Source organism: Phaethon aethereus (assembly GCF_964289735.1).
Source record: "Phaethon aethereus genome assembly, chromosome: 14".
Classification (NCBI taxonomy): Eukaryota; Metazoa; Chordata; class Aves; order Phaethontiformes; family Phaethontidae; genus Phaethon; species Phaethon aethereus.
Window position 1 is genome coordinate 19,438,706 of NC_138590.1, and position 26,227 is coordinate 19,464,932.

General features: G+C 53.0%; 1 protein-coding gene across 1 annotated transcript in view; it reads left to right on the plus strand.

The window, feature by feature from the left end:
• The first annotated feature begins 1,428 nt into the window (after positions 1–1,428).
• The window catches only part of PDLIM4 (PDZ and LIM domain 4), a 48,324-nt gene continuing 23,525 nt past the window's right edge, over positions 1,429–26,227 (plus strand). Inside the window, exons 1-3 of the mRNA XM_082006252.1 lie at positions 1,429–1,440; positions 1,501–1,712; positions 17,026–17,177. Coding sequence (XP_081862378.1) covers positions 1,620–1,712; positions 17,026–17,177 — 245 coding nt within the window. The 5' untranslated portion in view covers positions 1,429–1,440; positions 1,501–1,619. The remainder of the gene's footprint in view (positions 1,441–1,500; positions 1,713–17,025; positions 17,178–26,227) is intronic.

Below are 26,227 nucleotides of genomic sequence, written 5' to 3' on the forward strand. Positions count from 1 at the left end.
TGCAGTCTCCATTTCTTTTCCTCTGCTCTTCTCCTTTTCTCTGTTTTTATTGTTACTACTTTCCAGCAAACTCAGTTTCTTTTACAGAAAGGATTTTTTTCTTTTCCCTCCCAAGGGGAAGGAGATGCCGGTGCCGACACACGGCACTTGTGCACGTCTTTAACCCAGTCCTTTGGGAAACTGCTCCTCGTCACCGACCGGCGAGAGCAGGGAAGGTGGGACATAAATTAGTCCTCCAGCAGGACAAATTCCGGTGTTCAGCCGAGTGGATTTTCTAACACAAGCAAGGAAACCTCAGGCCAGCCTACTCGCAGACTTCTGCAAGCTCGGTGATACCGTACAGGAACGAGGAGGTACGATTCATCACCCGCCGCACGGACAAAAGTCAGCTTTTGTAGCCTGTCTCCACGGAGGCGCACGCTCGCGTGGAACACGGGGCATGGGGGAGAGCTCCGCCGGTACCAGCTGCAGCTGAGCCGCTCCTCCGCGGGCACCTTGCTCTCGACGCAAACGCTGTTCATCGCGTTTCGGGTCGGTAACGCGGCACGCTCACTGTATGCACATCGGGAAACCCCAAGGCTGCAGCGTGGCTCGGGGGTATGTTTCAAAGTCTCAGCTCGCACCCCTGTCCCGGACCAAAGCCTCCCGGATCACACAGGCACGGCGGTGAGACGGTCCCACAGACCTCCCCGCGTCACGAGCAAGCGCGGAAAGACTTCACAGCAAATAGGACGTAAATCAAAGTCTCAGAAACCAAGCAACAAGAAAGTACTTGATGAAACTGGACTTTTCAAACAATGAACCCTTTGTTTAATCCCTTTTTGAAGTGGGATATTCCAGCCCAGCCCTTTCCAGGAAGAAAGGAAGCTTTCCCCAAGTCCCGGCATTTTGAGCTTCGCTCTCAGTTTGGAGTTTTTCTCAGTTGCTGAGCACCCACCCCACCTCCCCGCCGCCGCTGCCTGCCTATGGGCCATCCCACGGGGCAGCCTCTGCGGCGTGGGCATCTTCCGGGCGCTCCGGCGGTCTCCTGTTCGGCTGTACCACCGGGAAGCCGGGATGCTCTGCGGTGGCTGCCCCAGGGAATGGCGTAGCGGTGCTGGGGCGCGCCGGCCGAGCGATTCCCGCGCTGCGTCAAACCCAGGCCGATTATTTTCTTGGGGGTTTCTCTTTTGGCTAAGTGATAACCATGAAGGACTCCCAAATTCTTGAAATTTTCTCTTTGCTCCTTCAACCTGCCTCTCGTGATGAATAAGGCGGTCGTGACTACACGTTTATCGACCTATGACATCATGTTCCTTCAGCTCCGGAGGACGAAGGTGCTGCCAGCGGAGGCTTTGACCGCACCAAACGCATACACTGCTGCCAGCAGTCGCGCCGAAAGCCACCGGTGAAAATGTTGAGTGGAAAATCCGTGCTAAACCTCCCCCCGCCCCCCGACGGGTGGGACGGGTCGGTCCCGCCTCCACGGCACGCCCCCGCGTGGCGGGGCGTGCCGTGGAGGCGGGACCGACCCGTCCCACCGTTGAGGAGGCGCGCGAAGTGTCTCGGCCGGCGGTCGCGAGTGGGAGCTGGAGCCGCAGTCGCCCGCGGGCAGGGATCGGGTGTCTCCCTCCCCCGCGATGTCCCACTCGGTGGTCCTGCGTGGCCCTTCGCCGTGGGGTTTTCGCCTGGTGGGCGGTAAAGACTTCAGCGCTCCGCTGACCATCTCCCGGGTGAGCCGTGGGGGGGGAGTGGGGCCGCTCCCGCGGGGATGGGGCCGGGGACCGGGCGCTGGCACGTGTGGGCTGGCGGGCAGCAGCGTTTGGCGTGGTTTAAAGTATATGTTATTATATATACACCCCAAAACAGGGAAAGAAGGGCTCCCCTCTGAGTGCAGTGCTGTTTCAGACGCTTTTCCCTGTGTTAATGCACAGCAGGCAGCGTTCTCCCTCCTTTTTTCCTTTTTCTTTTTTCCTTTTTCTTTTTTTTTCTTTTTTTCTTTTTCTTTTTTTTTCCTTTTTCTTTTTTTTTTCTTCAAATGTTAATTCATAAAGATCCGCTTTCAAAGTTTTTCGTGCTCAGCGCTACAGAGGGCTTGGATTCGTGCCCTGGACCGAGTTCACAGGCTGTTGGGGTTTTTTAGGAAGGCATGAGTGAAGTCAGCAAGAAGTTTCTCCGCGCAGGCTGCTGTGTTATGGGGTCTCTGTGGGCTGGTAGTAATTACTGTGTAAGTGCTCTCACACTTGTATTTAACCTCACAAAGATGTATTCTGGAAACTTCTTTGCTAAGACACCGCGGCTAGCTTGAAATAGGCTTTGTGTCTAGATAGATGTGAAAGCAAACCACCCCCGTGCAGGAAGGAGCGTGGCGAGGTGGAGCGATGGGCTGCGTGACGGATGAGGTGCTGTGCCCGAGCTGGGCACGTTCCCACGGGCACTGGTGTTTCCATCGCCGCCGGGCTGGACCCCCGCGGCCGCCCTGCCGTCCCCCGGCGCGTTGAGGCTGCGTGGTGCTGCCGAGCTCCCCGGGGCAGCGGCTGCTGGGGCACTTGAACAAACGCTGAGGGTATAGAAAGGCTCTGAAAGGAGCTATATCACTTGAAAATATAGTCGGAACGCGTACGAGCTGCTTGCCGTCTTTTCATTCATCTGCCGAAGCTGTGACGGAAAAGGGAAAGCATGTTTTTAAAGCTTTTTTAAAAGTTGACTTTTAAAGAAGTAATTATGGAAGGGAGCATGTTTTAAAGAGACGCGGTTTGTATTTGAGTTCAAAAGCGCCTATTACACAGCTTTATGCCTCTGTTTTCGCTTTGGACTGTCCCTTACCAAGCGCTCCAGCGAGGGCTCTTTTGGAGGAGTAGCAGGAGGGGATGGATGGAGAGGAGGGACGAGCTGGACCGGGAAGGGCTGGGGCGGTGCGGGGAGCCGCAGCCGGCGGGGCTGGCCATGCCGCCGGGGTCGGGCGGGCGTCCGCGCCCAGCCGGGGTGCCCGCGCCGCGGGGGGAGGCACTCGGCTTTCGGGGCTCAGCCTGCGCCTTGTGGGCACGGGGAGGTCCTCTTCCTCCCCCGGTAACGTGGGATGTGTCACAACAAAACACAAAATCGCTGCTCGGTGACTGTAAAAATGTTCCTGTTGTGAAAATGAACGTTGTAATTTAGCGGAGGGAGTTCCTGTTACTGTGAAAAAAGTTTGGTTTAACATTAAACAAGAAAAAACAAAGTCTGCCTTTGCCTAGACAGGTGGCTTGCCAAATTCCTTGTTTGATTCAGCGAACCTGGGAGGTATGAGGATCATTCTCATCAGGCCAGTCTTGCTTGGGTCACAACGAGCTGTAGCCCAAGTCGCAGTTGCAGGGTGTTATTTCAGGTTGCTGAGTGTGGCGGCCTTTTAAATCGGATCCTTCCTTAATTCTGCTCAGGCGATGCTCCCATGTGCTGTACGCTAACGGCCGCTCCCGGCACGTGATAAACAACTCGCTGGGGTGTAAATTCGGGTGTAGCGTGCACTGCTTGGGCTCTAGCCTCTTAACAGAAGAAGAGACCTCACTGGTTTTGCAAATATTACCTGAAAATGTTCAAATTGGGGAAGAGTTAGCTTCTGCTGCAGCCTCTGGCCGCGGGGGTGCGGGAAGGGGCTGCCGGAGGCTCCCCACGGAGCCGGGACTCGGCTTGGTGGTGGGTCTGCGCGACCCTGCTGCTCTGCAGAGAGCTGAGCACGGCTGGGGTGGTGCCATCTGCGCTTTTATTCTGTAATTGTCTAGTTAGTTTAACTGTCTAACCAGTAAATCTGTTCTCTCCAGCTTGAAAGGGGGGTGGGTCGCTGCAGGAGGGAGGGAGCCTCTTGCTGTAGCCTAATTGTTGAGGCTCTTGGCTGACTTCTGCTTCCTTCAAAGTGCTTTTTAAATTTGATTTTATTTGTCTTATATTAAAATGCCATTAAATTACAAGCATATTTTGAAAAGCAGAAATTCCGCTGGGAGGCGGGACCAGACTCTGGGGCTCCTGTATCCAGCTGCGGGCCGGGGATGCTGACGTGCTCCGGGTGTGACAGGCTGCCCGAGGGATGGGGGTTTGCTGCACCCCGCTTCTGTGCTCGAGCGGGACCGGCGTGCCACAAGGTGTTTGGCCGTACAGCTCTGCAAGCATGCTGCCTGGACCGGTTACGTTGGGAATTCACAGGTTGCAGTTTGGGACTTGAGGCATCCAAGAGCCACCCACATGCAGTTCTGGGTGCCAAAGGCTGGCTGCCTACTCGTAAAACACAAATTCATCTGTGTAGGGGTCAAAAAAAAATTACTCCGTCATTAATAGGTAGGTTTTCTCTACTCTTTGCTAAGATACTACAGGAGACAATTCCTCTGCAGAGCCCTTCACCAGCTGTACCAGCGCAGAGGCGCGTTGCTGCCCCAGCAGCCGCAGCGAGCGATGCTTCGCTGTCTGCCGGGGCATCCCGGGAAGGTGCAGCCTCCTCTCCAAAGCCTGCCTGAGTGCCGTTGCTCCGGGTTAAGTGAAGGCAGAGTTCCTTAATGTTGCGCTTGTGGGACCTGAAGCCGAGGTGTCCCTGCTAGAGGGGAAGTAGCTCGGGGTCGGCGTGCCCGGAGCTGCCGGAGCGGGCTGCGCGGGGCGGCAGGCGCCGCGGTGCGCTGGGCACCCGGCGAGCTGCCTGGTGTGGGGCAGGAAAGAAGGCTGAAGGTGGTCCCCAAAAGTGGCTTGTGACAGTATCGTCGAGGGAAAAACTTAAAAAACCATGGATTTGGCAGCAAGGAGAACAACAGTCACAGAGTCCTGCTTTGGGATGGGACTTGACTGGCTCACCAGGACTTGCTCTAGCCTGTAGCCCCCCCGCCAGGTCGCTGTGGTTGTGCGGGTGCAGCTGATGGCGTTGAGCCCATCCCTTGCAGCTGTTTCAAATGTGCCCATGAAATCAAGGAATGATCTGTTTTTCTTGAAAGCAGGTCACTTCCCTCTGCGGTTTGGTCAGCCTCAACTGACAACTGGTAAAGATCCGATTGCCCAAGTGACTGGGAACAGCCGATGCTGAGCACTGCCCTGGAGGGGCCGGGGCTCGCGTGGGAGCGTTCGGTTCTTCAGTTAATTAATTATCTTATTAAAGATAAGGAAGGAGAAACGCAAGTCCAGAAGGGTGTGCTTAGGGCATCTTTCATGTGGTCATGTGAAAAATCAGGTGTGCTAGCCGCCCTTTTTTTTCCACCTCTGTTTTTTCTTGCATTTTCTGGGGGACCAAGATGAGCAGGGCTGGACGTTGCTGGGCTGGTTTGGAGACATGCGCGGGGCGATGCTGGTGCAGTGCCAGCACAGTGCTGGGAAGGGAACTGCAGCCCAAGGCTGTGCTCCGGGGAAGAAACCCAGCTCGTTTCATACCCACAGTTACAGTAAGCTAACGCCGGGTGTAGGACATCACATAATTGATGGTTCCTTCTCCTTAGTGATATTTATAGTGGTAGGGGAATGACCCGAAACATCTGCTTAGAGTTGGCCTTAATGACTTGATAGAAAGTGGTTTTAAGATTTAATTAAGTTTCTGGTAGCTGACAGCTGCTTTCCCTTGGTTGAGCAGGTTAACAACTGGATTCTGTGTTTGCCCTTCGTGGGAAAGGGGTTTTTTACTGCGGCACTTACTCAAGGTATCGACAACCACCGTTGAGGAACAGAAATGGAGTAACTTACTCAGCTGCTCTCAGTGTCGTGCTTGTAACCACATCAGTGAGTGCTGCGGTTCTGTGTGGGATCACACTTGATCTACCCCTTGCCTGGGCTTAAAAGGTAATCAGTCATTAGCGTAACTAGAGGAGCTGAATGCGTTTAAAAACTCGCTTGTCCAGCTCCTTGAGCAGTCAATGTTGTCATCTACCCAACCCTGCCGGTGTTAATCCAAGCACTTGCTCCTTTTAGAATCATAGACAAATTACTTGGCTAAACAGGTAATTGACAAATGGACTGATTCCAGTATTTTTTAAAAAAAGTTTTTAACACAGTTTTGCCTTTTATCTGCGGGCTTCAACACCAGTTTACCCACCAGTTTCTAGCAGAGCAGCAAAAATGCATTTTTCTAGTGTTGGGCTGGAACTGTAACACAAGAAGGGTGAGAAATAATTGGTCTGCAATCCATTATCCAGGTATTGTTTTGAGTTAAGGTTGACTTTCAAACGTAAGTAGCTTTTGTATTTGAGCAAATGCGTGTCCTGTTAAGGGGTAGGATACTGGAGAAGGAATTTCGCTGAGGGAGGAATTCCAGTAAAAGTGGACTTCTTGACTCGGTCGGGGCAGCCCGCAAATGCCCGAGGGCAGTGCTGTGATCCCACTTGAATGCAGAGAGTACCCACTCGGGGTGACAGTTCTGGGGGGCTGCAAGGCTTGTTCTTGTGCGCTCCGGGCTGGGGATGCGGAGCACGAAGGGCTGTGACTGGGCGCTGCCGGGGGCTCCGGGTTCAGTCCCTCCAGGAACTCCGCGTGTGTTGGCCGAGAAGGCAAGAACCGGGAATGTCAGCAAAGGGAACGGGGCCTTTTTTATCTTTGCTTTCCATAAGTTACTTTTTTTCCCCTGGCTTTCTGTGTAACTTTTATGTGTTTGATTGTTTATTAAATAGAAGTGTTTATTAAATAGAAGATTGTTTATTAAATACAAGTTTCTGTTCAGAGCTCCCAAATGGTCTGAAGTACCTGCTCTGTGTTGATGAATCCTAAAACTGGGACCCCGGCTGATTTCCGCTGACCATAGGTGATTTTATTGCCTGTGGAGAAGGACGAAGAGGTGCTAGCTGTTGATGTTTGTTATAACGTAATGGTTCAAGTGGGATGACTTATTTTTTTTTTTAAGTGGAAGGAAATAGTTTTGCCTGTCGCTTTTTTGTTCTCATCATTCTTCCAAGGGTTGCTGCTTGCCAGGTCTGGAGTGAGGGCTCTGGGTGGCCACACTTGCCGCTGTGGTGGTACCTAACAGTGAATGTGAACTGCAGATAAGAACACGGAAGGATGTCACCAGTATCTCTGCTGCTGAAGTTATTCTCTCACTGAGGCGTTATTTAATAACTGAAAGAGAAGAATAAATGCTTGTGCTGGTTCAGGAGACAGTAATGGTAGAATATGCTGAACTGAAAGCCTGATGCTAATTACTGTAATCAAGCACACTGATAATCCAGAGCGGGAAAGCGGGCGGAAGGAGTGATTCATGTAGGTGCATTCGTGCAGGGTCTGACCTTGGGGCGAGTTTAGGAAAGTAAACCCAGCACACCCTTGAAAACGCCTGGGGCCTCTGCCAGGATGAACAAAGCAGAAGGGACTCGGTGTAACGGGGGGATTTAGAGCTGGGGGTAGGGGTTTTGTGGGTTTGGGGTGGGGTTTTTTCTTGGTTTTTTCTTCCTCCCCCTTCTCTCTTAAATGATGGTGATGTCAGTTTTCTAACTTCTTGAAGATTGAAAGATTGCCTGTTGGGACAGGCATTCAGAGTTAGGTTGGAAAAGTACATGGTTGTATCCCACTTGACACAGGGGTAAAAGTTGGATCGCGGACTGACTAAAATGGTCCTGTTAGTGAAGGAAGCGTACGAGGGAGATACGTGGAATTATTCTTTTTTGCTTAAACTTTTTGTTGCGATATAGCAGAATAGATGGTGATGATCCTGGTCCTGCTGGGGCTAGATCAGTCCTTTAATTTTAATACAAATATGCCATTGTGGATTGTCTGGAAATAGCGCAGACTACTGCAAATTTTTTTTTTTTATTGTAGCTTTGGGGGGGAAAATGCATATCACAAGTCCGCAGGAGTCATATGGCAAATCCTAGAAGGCACAAGTCCTCTAAATATAGTATTTCTAACTGAATTCGTTGTTTGATTTCTGAGCTCTTAAAATCTATTGACTCATGGTTCTTGGATACCCAAACACTTAGTGAAAATGTTTTTATTTTTTTAAGTCATCTGTGACCACAGGTGCTAGAGTGTGAAAGAAAACAGTAGATCTCTCAAGATCTGGTAGTGTTGATAAAAAAAAAAAAAAAAAAGCTAAAACAAACATGTTGACAGCAAATACTCTGCTTGACTCGCTGTCCGTGCAGCGCTGCCAGCTGTGTGCCGAGGCAAACCGCGGCATGTCAAGCCAGCGCTGGTTCGTGCGGTGGATTTGTACCAGCCCTTAACACCACACCTGCCCCGAGCCCTGGAAGATAAGGTTATGTTTGGTTTCTACTTCAGGACTTACACGAAAACTTCAAGCAAAACCAGGATTCATGGGGTTACTTGGAGCGATTACAAAGATGTCAAGCCGCAGTGTGGCATTCAAGTAGCTTTTACAGCCAGCAGAGACCTAAAATAAACCCAAAAATGGCTGTGCCAGAGTATTTCAGCCAATGAATTTTCCAAACGTTCATAAAGATGCCCCAAAGCCCACGCCACACTCAATCTTTCTTGTCAGCCAGCGCACCTCACATTCACACCCATTAAACCTTAAGTAGTTTTACACGTTGTGTGGACTGATAGCAGATTACGTGCGAGTGACATTTTACAGTAAGCTTCAGAAAGCAAAATATACCCAATTGAAGAAGATTATTTAAAGTACTTAATTATCAGATACGGGCAACGCACAGCTAGAAGAGAAACTGTCTTGAACAGTTAAATCCAGGGCTGTTCAGTAACAGGCGCCACGGCGTAGCCCCTCAGCTGGGAGGTTTGCAGCACGTTGGCTCCGAACGCCGTCATTCACCGTCAGCCGCAAAACGCTTCCCAGGAGCCTTCAGCACATGTAAAGCTTCTGGTGGAAAAGACCAAGCCCTGCGAAATACCTAGCGCTCGCGATGGAACTGGGAGAAAGCCGACGCGTTGCACGGGCACGAATCCCTGTGGTCTGTGAGATTAACCTGTTCCACGAGAACAAAGCTTCGGGTTTGCTCACCATGTGAATTCAGACTGCTGGTGTTGGAGAATTGGGCCCCTCGCTACAAGAAGGACGTTGAGGTGCTGGAGCGTGTCCAGAGAAGGGCAACGGAGCTGGGGGGGGGTCTGGAGCACAAGTCTGATGAGGAGCGGCTGAGGGAACTGGGGGTGTTCAGTCTGGAGAAGAGGAGGCTGAGGGGAGCCCTCATCGCTCTCTACAACTACCTGAAAGGGGGTTGTGGTGAGGTGGGGGTTGGTCTCTTCTCCCACGTAACCAGCGATAGGACGAGAGGAAATGGCCTCCAGTTGCGCCAGGGGAGATTTAGATTGGATATCAGGAGAAATTTCTTTATGGAGAGAGTGGTCAGGCATTGGAACAGGCTGCCCAGGGAGGTGGTGGAGTCACCATCACTGGAAGCGTTCAAAAAAACATGCAGATGTGGCACTTGGGCACATGGTTTAGTGGGCATGGGGGTGTTGGGTTGACGGTTGGACTTGGTGATCTCAAAGGTCTTTTCCAACTGTAATGATTCTGTGCTTCTGTGATTTTCTTCTGCTTGGAGAGACCTCTGTGGCCACTTTCCTTTTGATAGGAAAGGAAATATCAACCCACCTTCCTGGCCAAGAAGGGCGGTGATTTGAAAGGGAGAGCTCCAAGCAGCTCCTGCGTGTCTTCTGCAAAGCACCCAGGGGTTTCTCCAAACATGGGTTGAGGAAGCCCTGCTGCTGGCTGTGAGGGGTCTGGGAAGGGGAGGCTTCCCAGGAGAGCAGAGCACTAAACATCTAATGGAGACGAACCAATTATGATCATAAACGCTTTCCCTGATGCCGCTGGATCCCGTTGAGCGGCGTGCAACAGTGCAGCGTCTCGGGCACCGCAGCGATGCTCCGAGCGCACCTACATCAAGGGTTAGCCCGTGTCCCCTGGGGCGGGGGCCTGGCCTTGCTCCCCGAGGTAGCAGCGTGAGCAGAAAGCAGATTTAAGTGTGATAGTAGCCACAGGGGTTAAGAATGGGTCATTCGGTGTGGTACAGCAGTGTATCTGCAACTTGGAGGAAGGGGCAAGAGGGGTCCTGGTGGCCGTGGACGCGGCGGGCAGCGTGGTGCGCCGCACTCGCTGCTGCGCCCGGTGCGAGTGCTGCCGGAATTCCAGGTGTCCTAGGGCTGAGCAAGGGAAGCTTTTGGCAAAATGAGCCAGGTACGAGTGTCTGAACAATCGGCTCTTCCAGCTTTGTGCTCAGGTTATGTGGTTGGTTGATCTAAAATTCGTATCTGATTTCACTGATTTTTTTTTCTTCCCAGCCTTCTCTTTGTACACATACCTCAGCCTTTAAGCTGGATTAGGACCCACACTAAGAACCTGATTCTAAATTTGGATTTGGATCCATCAGTACTTGGATTTGAAAGGATTTTCAAGTGTCTTGCCTCTTACAACACTCGTACCCTGATTCTTTCCCTTGTATACTCTTAAGCTTCTTCCTGTTTTCTTCAGTAGTTAAATGAATTCATGTTGCATAAACAGTGCTCTTCACTTGTTGTGCGGTGCGGCATACATAAATAATGTCTCGATACGTTGGACTTCTATATAAGCAATTAGAAAAATGCAAATGGGTTGGCGAAGAATGTGTGTCAGTTCAAGGCACGATGCTTTGAAAAGCTGAAGAGAATCTCTGGAAAGAATGCTTGGAGGATTTGGGGAATTTATCTTCATTTAACTCTTGGTTCTTCCTGTTTTCAAAGCTACTGCTACCGTAGGATCATCTGCTGCCTCGTGGCATGCTTCCTGACCACAGAACAGGCTTGCTTTGTCTAAAAGCTGAGAATTTTGTCACTCTGTCTTGAAAGCCTCTCGAAGGCTTTAATCAGGCCCTTTTGATCACGCTTGCAGAACAGAAAATTTCCCCAGACTTGCCTGTAGCAAACTACATTGATTTAAGAGCAGAGCGGGACGGTCTGCGTAGGCTTGTGCGGGATCGCGCGGTTTAACCCATCAAGTTCCGGGAAGATGGTGTCGTTAATCGGTGGGATGTGTCGTGCTGTGTTACAGTGGCGCCTTGCGAAGCAAGTGAAGGAGGTCTGGGAGGAAGAAAGCTGCCTTGCATCGGTGTGATTGGCCTCAATAGGTACCTTTGTTAATTTGAGTAAGACTGAGGATCAGCGCTAGGTTCTTCTCTCCAGCAGCCGTGCCGAGGCTTACGCAGGCAGCGAGGAAGAACTGCATCCCTCGTCCTCGGGTCCTGGCGCAGGTGAGGGTGCAGAGGCAGGTTTCTGGGGAAAAGAGTAAAAGGACAAAAAGAAGGTTAAGTTAATACAACGAATTAGCCTTTCACTAAAGCGTTGATAGGACAAGAGGAAATGGCCTCAAGTTGCGCCAGGGGAGGTCTAGATTGGATATTAGGAAAAATTTCTTCACCGAGAGAGTGGTCAGGCATTGGAACAGGCTGCCCAGGGAGGTGGTGGAGTCACCATCTCTGGAAGTGTTCAAAAAATATGTGGATGTGGCGCTTCGGGACATGGTTTAGGGGCCATGGTGGTGCTGGATTAATGGTTGGACTTGATGATCTTGAAGGTCCTTTCCAAGCTAGTGATTCTGTGATTCTGTGATTGTTTCAGCTTGTGGTGTTGGCCCAATTCTAGAGACGGCTTGAGCAAAGTCGCTCGTGAGCCGAGCCGCGGTGTGCGGGGTCATCCCGGCGCCGGGCGCACGCGGCACTACTTGGGGGTCATTGTCCCCGACGAGTGGCTCTGTGCCACCTGGTCTCGCAGCCCTGGCACGCTCCTGTGCTTGGTCTCCGGGGTGGGGAAAGTGTAATGCTCTAGGTACTCGAAGAGTAAAAAGAATAATGTAATAATCTTGCTTACTAAATGAGATCGCAGAGTTCCCGACACCAACCAGCTTGGTGCGACGGTTGCCTTAAGTGCTTTATTTTATGGGCCTGATGGCAGATGCTAGCGCTCAGTAGATCCTCACGAGGCCCCGGTGGCCAGATAAGAGAGCTGCTGCTGGCTTTCGGGTTTTTCCAGTCTGTTCCGTAGCATCAGCGTGGCCCCTTGGCTGGGGAGGGGGCTGCTTGAGGCTGGTGCCCTCGGAGGAGGGGAGGGAGGCGAGTGGTAATCGTGGGGGAAATGTGGTGGGTAAAATAATTGGAAAAACTTATTTTAAAAAATTGGTTTGTAATTGTGCCCATATAGTTCACTGGTTGATGACTGGGCAAAAGGAGACACTCACTCGTGGAGTGTGGGTCCAGTGCTACAGCCTGTGGGTCACATTCCCCCTCGTTGCCCTCGGCGTGGAGGGGACACTCACAGTGCTGTCCCCCAACCTCCTGCGGTGACGGAGGCGGCAGGGGACAGTGAGAGAAGGGCTGTTTACCGGGGTCTCTTTCTTTAAAATTCTCCTTTTCCTGCTAGAATAATATAAAAGGACCAAGACAGGCGCCAATATTGGACCGCCAGTGGTTTTTGAAGCACAGTGCTATGTGGAGGATGTACAAAGGTGTCACAAATGAGACTTGTCCTGAGGAGATTAGAGAGAACAGTATGTTTGGTTTTCTTTTTTTTAGAAAAGGGGGGAAAAAATACATTCTGGCTTCCTGCTGGAGGGCTCTGCGGGCACGCTGTGCAGGGAGAGGCTGCGCTCTGCCCTCGAGAGCCTGGAGCCGCTTCGCTCGGCCGTTACAGTACTGTCAGCTGTGCGTGGGGTCTGTTTCTTTTAGTGTTTTCTGTTTATAAATATTCTTATGCATCTAAATTTTTTTTTTTTTTTTGAGAGAGAGAGAGAAACAAAGAAGCATCTGCTTATTTTTGTGGAGGGGCTACATGCAGAACGTTGTTCTCTCTTGGCTTTATTTAATTTCGGGAGAGCACTAAAAATGACACGCGCCTACGCTGCGTTGCCGGAGCAGCCGCCGTGCTGCGCGCGCGGTCGCCTCGGGCAGCGTACACGCGAACGTGCTTCTGTGGGCATCAAAGGAGCTGTGAAAACGCGAGTGCCAGCGAGTCCCCAGCACGCTGACTGGTCCCGCACGCGTTCTGTGCTCAGCTCCTCCCGCTGACGGCGCAGCGGCGATCAGGTAGCGGGTATTCCACGGGTAGCGCCGCGTGGGATCCGCTTCATCGGCTCGCGAAGAGCTCGCCGCCAGCTGACTCCGTCCCTCCCCTGGTCCCAGATGAGGGACGCGCGCGTGACTCTGCGTCGCTTTGGTTCGCTCTCAGAGACCCGTTCAGCTCCGCTGGGTTACGTCCCAGGCCGTGCTTAAAAAGCTGCTGAGCGCCGGGGCTGGCGCAAGGGAAGGGGCCGGGTGGCACCCGGCAGCGGGAAGGTGCGGGGGGAAGGTCCTCGCCCCTCTCGTGGGCAAGCCGTGGGCTGGACGAGGCTGTCTTCACCCCAAGCCTCCGTCAGTTGGCTTTGGGTTTATGTCGGTGGGAAAGCACCTCCAAGGGCAGGGCAGCAATAACTAGCGCGTGAGTTAACTGGTGGCCGGGCGTCCACGCCGGTGCGGCTTCCTTGCTGTATAAAGTCATGGCTTTGGGAGCTCGGAGCTTCCGAATGAGGCTGGATGCTCATCTAGTTGAAAAAGAAAAACCTTTAGGGGAACGTTAGTAGAAATATTTGTGTTTCTTTAAGCCTGCGGTGTTTGCTGTGGGTTTGGCACTCGGCGCCGTGCGCTTGGCTGCGCTGAGCGTGCGTTGAGGCTGCTGTCGCCCCACGGCGCAAGCTGAGCCCCGCGGCAGCCGCGTGGCCTTTCAGGGGGTGAGACCCCGCGAGCTGAGACCCCGACGGCGCGGGGGCTGAGACCGCCCCGTCCACCCGCATAATCCCCGCCAGCACCTTGCTCCGGCCCTGAAATACCAGCCCCGGCGCGGGGCCCTGCAGCCCCGGGGGCGAGCAGGGGTGCGGGACGGGGCCAGCTCCCAGCTAGCGTGTGATTGCCTCCCTTGAGCCCTTCGCTGGAGAAAAGCAGGCGAACGCGGGCGGGACGGGGCCCGGCGCGCGTGGGGCGCAGCAGGCACCGCGGGACGGAGCCCGTGTCCGGCCCCGCTGCGTGAGGTGGGACCCTGCTTCAGCGCGCCCGGCGTTGCCCCGGGGCACGGCAGCGTGCGGTGGGGGGACGCAACCGGTCCTGGGGAGGCCGCTCGCACCGCGCTGAGTTGCGTATCCATCGGTCTCGTCTTGGGCTGCCTTCATTCCGCCCCGCTTTTTAAAGCGGTTTGTTCTCAGCGCTGACGGAGAACTTCAGAAACAAACAAACAAAAATCTTATCGCTGTTTTTCTTAAGCCTATCCTGTTCCCAAACCTCGGTTCCTTTGGAGAGGCCCCTTTCGAGAACGCGGGGCTCTGGTGACTCGGTGCGGGTTTTCTTTGCGGCGTTTTTACCTTCGTAACGTATCCGGTCGCCCTCAAAGTTGCGCGTGCTTCGTTCGCCGCGCGCACGCTGCGGTTACCGCTCGCGGCAGACCCGAGGCCGCTCTGGAGGGAGGCGTGAGCGAGTGCCCCCGGTGCAAGCTCCATCCCAACACCTCTGTGCGCTGCTGGGCTTTAACGTCGCTGCCCCGAAGAGACCTTACGCCCGTGGGCAATACGCACAGCTGTAGGTCCGTCGCGTCGGGCCGTAGCCCTGCATTTAACTAATGCGTTAAAAACAAGGTTTATCACTTGAAGAAGAAACCCCGTCCTTTATAACGGTAGGTGCCCAGCAGCTCGTTGGGCAGTAGCTGGCCTCCGAAGAGAAAAGAGGCTGGTTAAGGAGCGCTCTGGGCTGAGCCGATCGCTGCTGGCCGTGGGTGCTGCCCGAGCAAGACGCTCAGATCCCTCCTGCTCCTTCCTCCTGTTCTTCTTCATTTCCGTGTGACTGCAGAGGGTCTGTCTTGGGTGTTTGGCTCCAAGCACACGCTCTGTTACAAAAACTGCTATGTTAAAAATTGCATCCTTGTCCTCACGGAGGTCCTGGTTTTGCGGTGGGCTGTCTGCACGGATGCGCACGGAGCGAAGCAGGTAGGACCCTCGCACGAGGATTCGGACGCAGCCCTGACCCATAACCAGGCTCGTAGGGCTTTCTGTGGCATGTTTGGTGTCGATGGCTTTGCACAGCTCTGAGTTAGGAGAACTTGAAGTATTTTAAACATTATTCACTGAAATACAAACTTTGGACCCGACAGACATTACAATACTGATTCCCAAGCTGCTATGACACCCATGCTGTATCTCAAACTAATGAGTTCTTGGAGCGCAGCTCCATTTCAAGCCCTCAGTCATCTCCACGGCTAGGATAAGATGCTAATATGAAGACTCTGCCAAAATAATTTGAAATAAACCAGAATCTAAAAATAGGAAACAGCTAAGAGCCTCGTTTATGAACAGCTTATCCTCCAAGGAAGCTACAGTCTGGTTAAGATCAGTGCAGGGAGAAGAATCCATCAGGCATCTAGGCAGCATTGAACAGACCAGAACAAAATACAGCTGTCCTGGGTCAAACTGAAGGTCTGTTAGTGCGGAAGCCTGCCGGCAGCCGGGGCTGCGGGGCGGACTCCGAGGGAAGCGGATAACCGCAGGCAAGCGCGTGGAGATGCTTCCTTGGAGGTGCTGGTTGAGCTTCTGGTTGACTTTCTGGTGGGTCTGGCAGAGCCCGTGGCTGTCGACGGAGCCTGATGCGCTGTGAACGCCGTGTCTTCTTACGCGGATTCAAAAAACCGGCAGGACAAATGCGTGCCGGGGCAAAATAAACCTCTCCTGGGTTGAAATGTCCTGTGCCGGAGCTTTACGGCTAACGTGTGCTGCGTGCAGAAATACCTCCTGCTGTTCGCTCCGAGTCACAGGGCAGCCCGGGATCAGGGGAGAAGGAGGCCGGGCAGGTTTTTTAGAGCAAAATAGCCTGACTGAAACTATTGAAGAGCAAACAGCAAATGCTGATTTACTCTGACAACGTAACAAAAGGCTTAATTCAGGCTGCCAGTTCTACTTAAATGCCAAAAGCGGTTTGGAGCTCCTCAGACACCTGCAGGTTCATGTTTCAATGGCATCATGGTAATCACGCAGGGAGCGGTCTCAAACCGTCGGAAGAACCGTACCTGGTTTGATAGCGTCTGGTTGCCACCGTGCACGACGTAAGCGACGTCCGAGGGGAGATGGAGGATAGAGCCGTGGTCCTGTTGCCTGGATTTTTCGAGCAGGGTGTGATGAAGCAGAGACCCATCGCCTGAGACGGGGGATTACGCCCGTGTAAATCAAGACTAAACAGACTCAAGGCACCATCATGCTCTAAATGCAGGGAGGTACGGATAACCCAAAGTCAGACTCGCTGTACTTTCTCACTTGATAAACCATGTGGTTGGTTAGCGGAGCGTTAGCAGATGCTCTGAATGACTGAAGAGGAAATTAGAGGGCAAGCACATAGCTATTAAGAGTTTAAGCAGACACGTCTACCTGTCCTGCCTATGCTTTGCATCATTTTATATTATTGCAAAAATTAAAAACACATTTGGGCTGATGTAAATGAAATGGTAATTTCTCAAGAAACACTTTTATAGGCTGCAGGACTGGTCTTATAGCTGACCACAAACAGTACCTGGGCCTGTCATTAGTTCCTCAGGAAATAAGTTACGAGTTTTATAAGGTTCTGGCATTCCTACAAAACCAGAAGGAAAGAGTTGTGGAGCCTTAACTAGCTGCGTGATATTCCATGCAGCGCTAGAAAGAGACAAGTCTTTTGAATGATGGTCAGGAAAAACTGATGTCAAATGTATAACCTCTCCGCAGGAAGCAATTAGGGTGAGCGTGCTCATCTTCTAATTACGTAGTCGGCCGAAGAGGAGAGGTTCATGTGCTCTTTAGGGATTGACTCTCACAGCATGGTTCAAGGCCTGCAAGCCAAAGGAGTGTAAAGCATCTCTCTGGAAAGAGGTTATTGCATTATTTTAAGCAAGAGACGAATCTGAAGAGAGGAGCTGGTCACACGCTGCCTGGGCTTGACGGACACCTCTCCTTTAAAAGCGCGCTGCTGTAGAGGATGGCCCTTGGAGGGCTGGGGCTGCCGTTGGTGTAGGCAAAACATGTCTTCTCCAGAAATAACTATTCCCTTTACCTGCTGCTTATTCCAAGCAACTGGACTTTCTAAAAACCGAGCATTCTTTTAAATAACCCTTTTATTTTTCTCTGCCTAGATTAACCCTGGCAGTAAAGCAGCCATGGCAAACCTGTGCCCAGGAGACGTTATTCTGGCAATTAACGGAGAGAGCACGGAGAACATGACGCACCTAGAAGCACAAAACAAGATCAAAGCGTGCGTGGACCAGCTACTGCTCTCCGTGAACAGGTAGGTCCTCTTCGGTTTGATGTACTGGTGTCAGCTTTGCTTGGCTCTTCCGCAGAAGGCTTGCGGCTGGCCCCGGAGCAGATGTGCCCTTGGGCTCCGTGCGTGCTGCATCCCCGTGGTCTGTGCAATTGTTCTTCGCTTTTGGAAACAGTAAAACAAAATTATTTTTAAAAGATGGCTGATACAAAGAATGGGTTCAGTTCACTTACACGTGTGGATTATCATTCGTACCTTGCAAGGCTTCTCCAGGCTGTGAGCTGGGTCGGATCCTTCCACCCAATGGAGGTTTTATCGACCCAAGCAAGAGTAGCACTGGGATCGAAATCTCCGTCGGGCAAAGCCTTCCACTTCATTAACATCCGCCTGTTGTTTTCCTAAACATCTGTTCAATGAATATACATTTGAAGGTGTTGCCAAATTCACTTTTTTGGAATATTTCAAAGCAAAACGAAGGCTTGGGGTTGTTTTCCTTTCCATTGGAATTAATTCCGTAGCTAGAGGTTCCTAATACAAATCAGAAATTATCCAGGCAAAATGAGAGCTCCTTATAAGGCTCACAAATGGCTAATGTTATCTGTGATAGAGTTAAATAAGTGTATACAATTTTCCACTTCAGATTAAAAAGGCATTTCCTGCTATAAAGAGCTATCATTTATAGTTTATACTTCTCTTGGAAAACATGTAGTTTCTGACTGGGAGCCTGGGCAGCGGGGAAGGAGCGCTGCCGTAAACGGAGCAAAGCCTCGTTGGTGCCTCGTGGTTCATCAGACAGTGGCGTCCGAGCCGCCCGGCTGCAGCAGAGTCCCCGGAGCTGAGGCTCTGCCATGCAGTGGCTTCAGCATTAGGAAAGAAAGAAAAAAAGAAAAATGAGAAAACCCTTCATGCAGGTAGAATTTCCCATAGCCAGGGAGGTTTTGCTTTCCATTTGGAGCAGTTTTAGGGAGACTGGATGGTGTTCTACCCCAAATGGGGGCTGTCCCCCGAGCAGGACAAGGGTCCCCTTCCCGCTGTCCGCAGGCTGGTGGAGCTCTCCTTGGAAGAGGTGGAAATCCTCATGTAGCGATGGAGGGTTTTGGTGAGCTACCAGCTGCTGAGGTGGTTTGGCGGCAGAACAACTTCATCAGGAGTTAGAATAAAGTTTTGCTGAAAACAACTTTCACCTGCAGCGTGGCAGCATTTTATTCTCATCTGTGAGGGTTTCTACTGTGTGAATTTATGGGCTGAATTCCTACTTCTACACCTCATTTTAGCCGCTGGTATCAACTGGTGTCTGTTTGTTGGCTGAGATCAGAGCCTGGAGTACTCCTCCTGCGCAGGAGGCACGTGGTGCGTGCCCAGCTTTCTGCTGGTGTCCACCTGGTCCTTGTGGTTAGGAAGTGGTGCTTGAATCGTCCTGGTGGTAGCTGTGACCATACCGGTGGTGGTAGCTGCCGTGTCAGTGTACGCGGCGTCAGAGGTATCTCCATGAAAGTGTATCTCCTCTCCCAGGACGTGACTTCTTCAACGGACACAGGGCAGGGGTTCTGTCACACTGGTACAGCTCCGCTCCATCGCGAGAGGAGTGGACAGAGGTCTCGCAGCAGTGCGGGTACGTGCCTTGGTGGGGTTAAGGATGATCTGTGTGCTTAACTTGTCTGAGGTGCAGAAGTGGTCATTAACGGCCTTGCGGTGATCTGGACGCTGCCATTTATCTGGAAACTTCTGGCAGCAGGAGGGTCTGTGGCTCCAGGTTGGGTTTGGCCAACTACACCTACCAAGGCGGGTATCTTTAACTGTGAGACCTCGCAGTGTGCCCGGAGGTCATAATAGATGTTGCTGTGGTTGGCCTGTAGCCTTGCAGTGGTGCAGGGTTTGTGGGTGAGGTGGCCTGGGCTTTGCTAGGCAAGAAGGTAGGCAAGAGGATTGGTTTTGTCAGTCCTTAAAGCCTTCATAAATGCAGATTTTAAAGGCTGTCATAGCTTATAGTCAGGCAAAAATAACCGCTCAGGCTTCTGCAAGACAGGAACGGAGAGGAGCTGGTGACGGTGAGGAACTCTTCAGCGTGGGGTGGCTGCTCTCAGGGAGGAGATCGCACTGTTGGGTCGGTTAAGTGGCTCCTCCGAGAGCAAACGTACCACCACCAGAGAAGCCCGTGGGACCGGCCTTTCTCTAGATGGGAAAAATTGAATAGTTCATTTTTTCTACAGTAAGGAAAGCGGTTGCAGTAACGCTTTATTAGGTCTATTTTTAGTCAGGCCCAAAGCAAGCGCTCGGTGACACCGCTCTTGGATCTCTCTCCCGAGTGACCCGTTGGATCCAGACGACTCTGCCCAGCCCTTAGTCATCGCTGGAGCACGGCGGGCGCTACCTCCCGGGTGTGAGGGGACCTGCCTCCGGAGAGCGGGGTGACCTGCTCCCCGCAGGGAGCCGCCTCCCGGGGCAGCGATGGAGCGGTTTTGTTGGTTTGTGTGCATGCCCAGCTGCGTCCTCTCTGCACCCTGCCTTCCACAAAATATAGTTTGCAAATCAATACAAGGAGATTTTTTTTCTTTAAGTGTGTTTGTCCGAAATATTTGAAATAAGGAGCTTGTTTGTTGTATGTCTTTTAGTGAAGACGTATGAAATTTGACGTTAATTCTGCTTTACTGAAGGAGACTTCCTCCAGCTGGGTGGAGGGAGGGCAGGGAGCTGGGCAGCCAAGGGCTTCCAGCCCTCTGTGCCCTCTGGTCTTCTTCCATCCCGTGCCCTTTCTCCATGAACCCTTGACATTATGTGCTACCGAGATGGAGAACAAGACTGGTTTTGTTTTCAAACTGTGGTCAGTAAATGCCTCTTGACTAGACAGTTCAGTAGGAAAATCAGAATGGGGTGCAAACGTGCGGGGGAAGACAAGGCGGGGGAGTTACTGTGTGGTCTGACAGGATGTCCTGAGACTGATGTGGCCCGTCTGGGTTTCAGAGGTCTGGGGGATGCAGAGAGCCCGTTGAATTTGATGGGAGGAGATGTTGATTATCCTGTTGATCAAATTTGCGTCATTAAGACATTTGGAGACAGCGGTGGGGAAACAAGTAAAGAGCCGGGAGGACTGACCGTAGAATAAACAATTAGAGTGTGAAACCTTCCCAGGCAGCGCAGGCAACAGCTCTCCCCCGTGCTGGGAGGGAACAGCTGAAGTAAGTGGGATTTCTGTTGTGGTGCCAACTTTGGCCACAGTCAGGCATGACTGTGTGGCTGGACTGCAGATAGATCGACGCATCTACCGCTAGCGCAGTCCATCGTTAGGAACATCACGCTGGGGTCGATGGTTTTCCTCTTGCCCGGCTGCACGGCAGAATCTGTTTGTCTAGTCGGTCTGGAAGGAGAAAAACTGAGAGTTTCTGATCAAATGTGAACATGTACTTTCCAACCACCGTAAGGGAAAGCAGCACCCAGAGCGCTCCCCGCCGTGGCTCTGCCGGCCGGAGGACCGTGCCGGCTGTTGGGAAGCACATCTGCTCTGGCTTCGCTCGCTGGGAGCTGCGCTGGGCTCCGGAGGGGTCGGTGGCACCAGGACCCCTCCAGAAACGAAGTTTTGAGGCAGCAGGAAAGATCCACGGTGCGAGCGGCACGGCTGCGTGGGCAGGAAGGAGCCACGTCGTGTCCCGGAGTATCGGGCACAGTTGCGTGACAGCTCCTGGGAAGTCAGAGGAACGTTTTCCTCCCCTTGGGACACTCCGGTTTCCCTGGACTGGTTATGAGCCCCACGGGGGACAGGGCTGGGGGTGCAGCGCTGAGGAGGTAGCTGGGGCTGCTGGCTCGCAAAGAAAAGCGGGGCTTGGGGTAGCTCTGCATCTGGTCTTTCCCATAATTTTGGGGAGGCAGAGGGAGGCAGTGCCCGGAGGGCGTCAGCAGCAAAACACACAGCGTGGTGAGAAGCTGACAGCGCCTGGGTGTTCTGTCTCCAGACAGTGGCCCTCTCGGGTAGAAAAGCTGGTGTTTGTTTTTTTTTTCCAACAGTAATGAAGGATCCAGCAACACCGGCTTGATAAAGTACCTCTGGATTCTCTGCAGTGATGCATGCTCATGTGAACGAGTACTTGCGCATTAAAATCGGTATTATTTCTCACAATCAACCCTTTCTTATCGTGGAAGACAGTCAGTGTCTGGGCAAGTGCACACAACAACCCCAGGGCCCAGAGATAACCAGCTCAGCAGTCCAGCTTGCCCTGTTCTTGATTACGTATTACTGTGTATTTTCTTATCTCTTTTAAAGAAAGCCTTCCCGGCTCCTTTGAATGCTAACGTCTCTCATGGTTATGCTGCAGCCCTGCTTATGAAGGAAGACTTGTTACTTCAAATTGAGTCATGCCTCAAATAAAAGCAGCTGTAAAATTGGGTTGGAGCTGTGCTTTGCTGAAGCCGCCGCTTGAGAACAGAGGGTTGAGCGCCCAAAGGACCTTGGGCGCTGGACAGGAGACCTTGTGGCATCAGCGGTGCTGTTCCTGCTGACGCACACCGCTGGAAAGTCCTTGGCAGCACTGTCCTGACCTGCCCGGCTGCGCCAGAGGGGAAAGGCGAGCCCGAAAGCTTATTCTGAAGCTTTTGTCACGGGCCAGCTGGGAGCATGAAGGCTTGTGCTGCATCCTTCCTGGAGGAGCTGGCCCCAAGCCCACGCTGGGAAAACTGCCGGGAAGGGGATGTTACAGCTTTTCAAGTGTGGTGGGGGCTGCGGCTCTCCTGTGTCCCCTGCAGCCCACAGTCACTGGTGGGATCTGTGGGGCTGCCCCTGCTCTCGGGCTGTACTGACATACGTTTCTTTTTTTTAAATCTCTACTCGGCCCTTTATTGAGGGCTTTAGACGCTCTGAGGGTGGTTCTCCCTCCTCCTTCGCACCCCCGTTCTCAACGCCTTTCCTGGCGAGACCCCCGGCCCCCTGAAGCTAACGGGCGGCTTGTGGCTTCGCTGGGTCGCGTTTTGCCCCGAGATGTGCCGGGCTGTTTCACGGCGATACTGCGGGAAGCGAAGCGGCACAGTAGCCTTTCCGTTCCGAAGCGGAGCAAAGTCCTCACTGGCTCATGAAAGAAGTTGATTTATGTACCCGATGCTCACGTGGGTAGCGATGTAACGCGGGAGGAATTACCTAGCATCCCTGCAGCGAGGGGTGGGCGTTCGGGTCGCGGTTAATGGCTCCGAAACGCGAGGCCAGGAGTTCAAGTGGGCTTAGTAAAGCTGGAGCAGCGCCTGGCCCCTGGGCGGCGGGGGAAGGCGGCGATGGCGCCGAGGAGGACTCGGCAGGACGGCTCCGGGCGCCCTGACGATAAATCAGCCCGTTCCAGCATCATCTTCCCAGCCGTCGAATCCCGAGCCCGGGCAGCGCGGGGGCTGGCGGCTGCAGGGCAGGGTAAGGGCAGGTACGTGGCAGCTGGCTGGAGAAGATCCTGGGAGTGAAGTGGCCCCGGGAATTACTGCTCGCGGAAACGTGTATGGGGATCTTGGTGTTTAGCCACAAAACGTATGCGTTCGACTGGAGGCCGAGGGTCTCGGCGTTTTCAATAATGTAAACGTGTGGATAAGGATGGTCACATGGTAAAACTTGTTCTTTTTCTTTTTTTCTCACTGTGAAGTTGTCTCTAAGTTACACAAATGATGAAATTCCTTATCAGGCAAGACGTGTGCTTTCTGGCTCTCTGCCCCAGGAGTAACGTGTTCGTATCCCTGTGATGTGCAGGGAGGAATTCGTGTGTGGTGAGACTTCTTTTTTTTAAACTGATGCCATTCTTCCCAGTCCAATCCGATTACAGCCCTTTCCTTTGGTAATAACAGCGGGGCTGGGGGGGTGCTGCATCTGCCTGACCCCAGGCACAGCCAAGGACCCCGGGGTTCATAGAATCACAGAATCACTAAGGTTGGAAAAGACCTCTGAGATCATCAAGTCCAACCGTCAACCCAACACCCCCATGCCCACTAAACCATGTCCCCAAGTGCCACATCTACACGTTTTTTGAACACCCCCAGTGATGGTGACTCCACCACCTCCCTGGGCAGCCTGTTCCAATGCCTGACCACTCTCTCTGTAAAGAAATTTTTCCTAATATCCCATCTATTGTTGAGCTGTGTTTGTTTCCTGACTGTGGTGTCAAAGCATAAATCCTCAAAGGTTTGGGGCTGGTTCCTTCTGTCTACAACAGATCCTGGAAGCAGTTTCTTCCCCTTCTGTCTGGCGCGAGTGCTGCAGGAGCGGCACCACTGCGCCCGCGGGGGGAAGGTGTTCCAGAGATGGTGACTCTTCTGCTTAAATACGAGCTGGGGAAACCCCTGCCCAGCTCGGGGGACCTGGGGGGCTGTTTTGCTCTGTGCAACCCTGGCAGAGCAAGGACGAGGGGCTGAGAAGGAGGCAACCAGCGTGCGTGGGCTGGGAAACTCCAACTTCCTTTACAGATGCTCGCAACGCGCAGCGGATTTGCTCCCGCTCGCTTGAGACGCAGACGACCGGGGAAAGCGGCAGCCCAAGAGCCGGCCGTGCGCTGCGCGGGGCGCATAACCGAACCCCGCTTCCCCGGGGCCACGGGGCGTGCAGAGAACCGCCACGGAGCGACGCGCTGCTGCGGCTGCCTGCAGGGTTCGAGTGTCAAGATTTTCTGTTTATTCCTGCCGTCTGTACGGAGATGGAGTTTCTCTGGAAGTTTCTAAAAGAGAAAGTCCAGTAATGAGGCTGCTGGGCACGTAGCCCCAAAAGTCCCTGGAACCTCACGTAGTCGATGTTCTTCCGAGTGCCCCCCTCTGCCTGCCCCGGCTTTGCCGGAGTCCCTCCGCTGGGAGGTGGGAAGGATGACAATGTATGATGCTCTCAAGTTTCCAGTCAAAGCACAACTGAAAAAGTGAATCACAGCTTCCCCTCTGGAGCTCCTCGAGGACCAATAGAGAGGAAAACAGGCAGCTTTCCAGAGCCTGGATACACAGCGGTGGTTTCAGCCGAGAGGAATGAAGGAGGAGGCATCCCGCAGCTTCTCCTCCGCGTGGACGCGCCGGATCGCTCGGGGTGCTCAGCTGAGCCCGGCTCCCGTGCCTGGGCACGGCCCGCGCGAAGCCTCGTCCGCCTTGCGCGGCAGGTGAGAGCCCCACATCGGGCGGCCGGGACGGACCCGTCGCCTCACGGTTATCACGGCGAGGTTCCCGGTCCTGGGGAAGTAGCCGCAGGAGCCGTAACTGCTCCTAGAGGCAGTTCAGCTAAAAACCAGTCGTGACCGTAGCGATGTGCCATCGGGGGGTGAGCAGCGCTCAGGGGCTGGGCAGGGGCCTGGAGTCGCCCCCCCGGAGGGGCCGTACAGACTGGGGTGCAGTGCAGCGATGCGCTTGTGCTGGAGGTTTGCGTAGCTGTCGCCCGCTCACACCTGCACGGCTGCACAATAGCGGGCGGCAGCATCCCGGCCCCGGTCTGGCACTTTCCCAAGTGAACGTGCTAATTTCTAAGGGGGCAGAGACATTAGAAATTCAGTAAGACCCAGGAATTTTTGCAACTTAGAAGCAGCTCTGCGAACGTAGAGAGCAAGACTTGCAGATCGTTACCAGGTGAAAAAACATTGGGGTAAAATATGTGAACATATGCGAGTAATCTCTTGAGAATGACATTGAGTCTTTTGGAAAACAAATCGTGGGATAAAAGGTGTCTGCAACTTTATTTATTTTAGTTATGTCTTGTTAATGGGCCCGTTTCCCACGAAGCCCTGTGTTGAAGGCCTAGCGCTAACCTAGGTCAAGTTATTTTTCTTAGGCTTGTCCTAGCAGCCATTAAAATAGAGCAGAGCGTTGTTAGCGCAGGGCAATGATTTCCACGTAGCTGACTTTAATCCCCTACAACACATCTGAAAACACTTTTCCCGTCCTTGAGCCGTAAATTAAACGACTCGGAACATTTGAGCGCGCTCTCTCACCCGTTACGTTAGAAAGGCCTGTTGCTGCGGCCTGAACACAAAGCTCTGACTGTTGGTAGCACCAACCGGCTGCCGGGGTGGCTTGGGGTGGCCGTGCTGACCCCCCGGTCCCCGCTGCTCCGGGGGGGCTGCCGGGGACGTGGGCGCGGGGAGAGCCGCGAGCATCAGCCGCTCTGCAGTAACTGCCCGGGGCATCGTACGCTCGGGCAGAGTCACCTCCTAATTATTTTGAATTACATCATGTTCCGCCGTTCCGCGGAAAAGAGGGAGTCTCCTCGTGTAAGCGTAAACGCTCGTCCGACTTACGACTTGCATCTCGATTCGGTGAGGTGTTTCTCCCCGTCTCCTTTGCTTTGCCTTTAGAAGTGCCGGATGGAACCTGAATTGTGCCGTACCAGCCTCATTTCAGAGCAGCCCAGGTGGAAGCTGTGGCTGAGGTGAGCCCGGCTTTGCTCAGCCCGTTGCTGGAAGCTGTGCAGGCTTGTCTGGCTCGTACCAAAAACTTTCGGTCGCTCTGAAGAAGTGGTGGTGAAGCCTTGAGTTTAATCACTGAAAGCACTAACTGCGAAGGGGCTTTCTGCATGCACACCTGAGTCTGGCTGTGTCGTTCATTACGTGCGAAGACACCTATAACGGCTTTTGGAAAACACAGTTTTAGCTGTTTTCTGGTACAGCCGGCGTGACCTTTGCTGGTCAGGGGCACGGCGAGCCGGGGCACTCCGGCCGGAAAGCGCTGGCAGTAGCGGTGACCGAATGCCGTAGCTTTGCACGGAGCGAATTTACTGCTATCGCTCTTCTCTGCTGCGATGGGAATCGCTTTCTGGATCCCAGTGCTTGTTTACTGGCAAATTGAAGTCTTCGGGGATCCCTTCAAGCTGTGTCGGAGCGGGGGCCGCAGCGCCGGGCGAAGGGGAATGTCGTAACTGCCCCTTCTCAGCGGCAGCGCGAGCGCGCGTCAGGCTGACTCAGTGTAGGGGAAAAAGCACGGAAATTATGATGGTGGTCTTTGCCAATGTAATTAGGCATTTTCATTGTTCTGGGCCTCCAGATGAAATTCTTAACGTGGAAGCAATATACACAGCGCTGGATGGTGGCAAAAAGCGAGTCAGGATTGCTAGGAATGCTGCCGTTTCTGGGAAGGCCGGTTTCCTTTATCCCACC